Below are 4,608 nucleotides of genomic sequence, written 5' to 3' on the forward strand. Positions count from 1 at the left end.
TATAAAATCATATGTATAGACTTATCTTGAAAAATATTTTCACAAAAATTTATATATATTATTTTTTGATAAATATTTTTATAAAAGTTATGCTTCGGAGATCGTCGTCAAAACGATTTTCATTTTTTAAGTACGGAGTGAGTATCATTGACGTCTCATCGTGTTCGGTCTTCCTTCCTTGAGAAGCCACCGAGCCATTCCGGAACGTAGCCCAACCGCCGGGGCTCATCCGCCGTGTGGGCCCCACCGGACCGAGACCCCCCCGAGAGAAGGCTTTGAATGCACTGCGACGCTTGGACTCCGAGTCGGGAGTCTCCGTCCACCGCTCCACTACCACTGTACCACGAGAGCTCATGGCGGTCGGGGTAACCTCACCGGCGGTAGGGCACGACTCGGCGGCGAACGGCGGCGGATCGAGGGAGGAGGGAGCGGCGCCGGCAGAGGAAGGGGCGCTGGGAATGCGGGTAGATGGGAACAGGGTGGAGGCGCCCGTGGATGGGGCACCGGCGGCGGCGGAGATCGCCGTGGAAGGGGATGAGGCGGAGGAGGAAGCGGACGAGGAGGAGGAGGATGACGAGGAGGAGGAGGAGGAGGAGGAGAAGTGGCTAGGACAATACTCCTCTACGCAGAGCATACTGCTCGTCGGCGACGGGAACTTCTCGTTCTCGCTGGCGCTGGCCACAGGGTTTGGCTCCGGGGCCAACCTCGTGGCCACGTCGCTCGACACCTACGGTTCGTCCGCTTTCGCTCTTCCGTGCCTCGTAAAGGTGATTGCTGGGCATTAGTGGTAATTAGGCGATGCCCTTTTCGGCCCTTTGTGCATTGGATACGGAAACATATGGGGCTGATTCGACGATTCGGATGTGGCATTGGTTATACGTGTATTTGATGCATTTGCTCCATTGAGATCAAGGTTAACCTGAAATGGACTTCTTGCTATTGGGAAAGATTTTTAAATTGATTTTAAAAAAATCTTTAGTTAACTTCTCTAATCAGTGATGGTGCTCCAGACTTCTGCGTCATACATTGTTTCATACTACTACTACGTACTCCAGCCATTGCGAATGTAGGTTGTTTAATTGTTTTAGTTTGTCCTAAGTCAAACTTCCCCAACTTTGACCTTTTTTCTAGTTTATAGAAAAATGCACCAATATCTACACCATCAAATTAGTTTAATTAAATCCACCATGAAATAGGTCTTGATGGTGCATTTATTTGATATTATAGATGTTAATATATTTTTCTATACACTTGAGCAAAATAAAGAAGTTTGATTTAGGACAAAACTAAGACCTACATTTTGGAATGGAGAAGCAGTATAAGTATTTACGAATATACCTTTGAGCTAGAACTCTTGCTACTTTCTTTGTTTTTCTGCCTTTCACATTTCACATAGTTGGAGTTTCAATGTTGTTAAGTGGTCGAGTACAATGTGTGTTTATGAGACATGTTGGTTGTGCAGTTGAAAAGGTCTAGTTTTTGTTACTTCGTTTTATCCTGACCCCTTCCTATGATCAGATGTTTGAAACACCTTGCCTGTTGTTTGCACATTGCTATTGCACCTCCAACACAATGTATCAGCGACTTCTCTTCATCAAGGTTAACAATAGCACAACGTGAGCAAATCAATTGTTTTATGACCAGATTGGAAAGAAAAGTGAAGAAAAATAGCTACCTAGAACAATACCAATGTGCCTAGAAATCCCCTGCGCATGCACCACGCACCCACCTGCACCTATAATCTTATATCAGGTTACCTAATAAAATTGTCCGAGAAAATTTGTATGTACTACCTGAATTTCCTGTTTGCTTGAGTCTAGTTTTGGCTCAAGACACATGTAGGACTGAGCTGACTCACCTACCTAATCTTAAGGGGATAGTTTGTGTGATATTTTTTATCCTTTTTTAGTTGTACTTATCTATCTCCTCTCTATATCTCGTGGGCAATTTTACAGAGGCTCTGCGCAAGAAATTCAGCAAAGCCGAGTCTAATATAACGGGCCTGAAAACTTTGGGGGCTACTGTTTTGCATGGCATTGACGTGAAGACAATGAAGTTGCACACTGACCTGAAAAACAGACGGTTTGATCGGATTGTCTTTAACTTTCCTCATGCTGGCTTCAAAGGAAAAGAGTATGAGGTGTACATGATCAAGTATGTGCGCTATCTTGTTGTTTTCTCTTTTGCAGTTAACTATTTTTTAAATCCTGTGTTCATAAACTCATTGTTGTTGCTCGTGTGGATTAGTTTTGTCATGATTTTTGGAGTTGATTAGTATTCCTTTGATTATATCTTTATATGAAGAGTTATGCTTTTTTCGTTTAGTACACCTATAGCCTCAACTGACATTGGATAGAAGATAGAACCTCAATCAAATTGTTCCAGTTTCAATTTCCATCTTAACCACCACTTGTCATTGCTAAAAAACTTGTTCTTAGATGAACTTCAAGTTCTTAAGATTGCAATAAGAATATAAAACATCTTACATATGCCTTCAAAAATAAGTTGCAGATATCATATTTCACTTCTATGGTTCATAAGCAAGAGAATGTTTATATGCTTTAAATCTTCCAAGAATAAGCTGAGAACAAACATTGTTGGTTTCATGAACTGTTGCATTGCACATGGGATTTATTTGCAGCACTTCATGGGTTTTATTTCCTTCTCAATGTACACTACAGAAAATTGTACTTGTAATCTGTCAATAGAAGTTTCTACACATGATTAATGAAAAAAGATGGACAAGTCTATCCAGATGGTTTATTTTGTTATGACAGTTGCTTTTAGAATACAACAAGAACCTATCCAAAATTTACGTCTCTTCATTTAGCAGCTTTATGTTCCTTATCTGAATTCTTATTGTTTTTTTTCGAATAATACATCTAAATTCTTATTGACCAGTTGCTATGACCTTTTAGCTTGCACAAGGAACTGGTGAGGGAATTTTTCCGCAATGCACGCCACCTACTTCGGCCTTATGGTGAAATCCATGTTAGTCACAAGACAGGAAAGTGTTACGATGAATGGGGTCTTGAGGATCTAGCGGCTGAGTTTTCGCTTATTTTGGTTGAGAAAGTTGGTTTCCAAATGGAAGACTATCCCGGTTATCGCCAGAAGAAAGGAGATGGTCCAGCCTGTGACAAACCTTTCCCGCTAGGTAACTCTTTCACATTCAAGTTCAAAATTGGAGACTTGAAGAAGCGGAAGAAACGGAATGGGAGAAGGGCTGGAGCAATCTCATCCGTTGGAGGCGACACAAGGCCATGCCATCCTCTTCCACTTGTTCAGCCAAGGTCTGGGCTACAGTTTGTTCCACGAGCTTACACAGCTCCGGTGCCCATGACTCTGCCATCTCATGTAGTTGATCAAAGGCAACAGCCAGGTATGCCACTAAGCTTCGTTGGCATACCGAGGGCTCCTTATTTTCATCAACCGGGCACTGCCCGTTCACTGCTCAACACTCCAGGGTCATCGCTGATGAATGCTTTGGGCACTCCAGGTCGCATTCCTTCACCAATGGGCAGAACCTCAAGCCCCAGCTTGCTTGCTCCTCAGCGGCATCCACGGTATGAAAGGAGAATCATTGCTGAACCGCTAGGAAACAACACTGACTACTTTGCCTGCGAATACCGAAGGAGTTTGGTCAGGGAGTACGGGATGCAGATGCAACTAATGCCCGAGGGAACCAGCTTGAACTATTATGCCTTCTTGGAAGCCCGCCAATGGGAGTCTCTTCAGAGACAGGATCGGCTCCGCAGGATGATCGCATACGGTTCCCAGTGGGACGTCGTCCAGACTCCATAGTTTGGTGATGCATCTGCCCCCGCATTGAGGGTTTGTCGGCGGTCGAGTAGAGGAACTTGGGTCTTCCCAGATACGACCACTTTTGTGTGGCCCTTTTGTGTATAGTTAGGGCCCTTTTGTGTGGCAAACACTGCCACATCAACGAAAGGAACGCTGAGTCAAGGTACCGTTTAGTTTCACTTTATTTTGTAAAATTTTTTAAGATTTTTCATCACATCGAACCTTTGAACGCATGTATGAAGCATTAAATATAAATAAAAAATAAAATTAATTACACAGTTTAGACGAAATTCATAAGACGAATCTTTTAAGTCTAATTAGACTATGATTGAACATTAATTGCTAAATATATTTACTGTAGCACCGTATTGTTAAATCGTGCATTAATTAGGTTTAAAAGATTTGTCTCGTAAATTAGTTACAAACTATATAATTAGTTTCATAATTAGTCTATATTTAATACTCCATATATTCAAACATCCAAGAACGACTAAAGTTTATGAGAAGCAACCAAACATTCCCTTAGCTGCAGCAAGTAGCAACCTCACTTTAGGCCTTCAGGGAGTACTATAATACTTTGTACGGGGTTACTATAATACTTTGTACGGGATTACTGTAAAATACGGAGTACTGTACTGTAGCTACTATTGTTGAGTGAATGAAGTACCAATTACTATTGGCAGTTGCAGTTGTTGACGCAAAGTAGATACAACACAGTTAACAGTATCTCTACAGTATTTTGTCCTAGACATACTCAGCGTTGGCTGTTTTATTTCGTTGCTGGTTCGTAAAGAAATACTGCTG

At 42.1% G+C, this 4,608-nt stretch overlaps 1 protein-coding gene across 2 annotated transcripts; it reads left to right on the forward strand.

The window, feature by feature from the left end:
• Positions 1-206: 206 nt before the first annotated feature.
• On the forward strand, positions 207-4,044 carry LOC136546443 (uncharacterized). Of its 2 annotated transcripts, XM_066538417.1 has the most exons (4): positions 207-732; positions 1,956-2,154; positions 2,919-3,382; positions 3,500-4,044. In XM_066538417.1, the coding sequence occupies exons 1-4, from the start codon at positions 354-356 to the stop codon at positions 3,802-3,804; spliced, it is 1,347 nt and encodes a 448-aa protein (XP_066394514.1). In that variant the 5' UTR covers positions 207-353; the 3' UTR covers positions 3,805-4,044. The 2 variants fall into 2 exon arrangements, with proteins under 2 accessions (XP_066394514.1, XP_066394513.1); XM_066538416.1 differs by having other exon boundaries at positions 2,919-4,044.
• Positions 4,045-4,608: the final 564 nt, after the last annotated feature.

Source organism: Miscanthus floridulus, chromosome 3, assembly GCF_019320115.1.
Source record: "Miscanthus floridulus cultivar M001 chromosome 3, ASM1932011v1, whole genome shotgun sequence".
NCBI classification, from domain to species: domain Eukaryota; kingdom Viridiplantae; phylum Streptophyta; class Magnoliopsida; order Poales; family Poaceae; genus Miscanthus; species Miscanthus floridulus.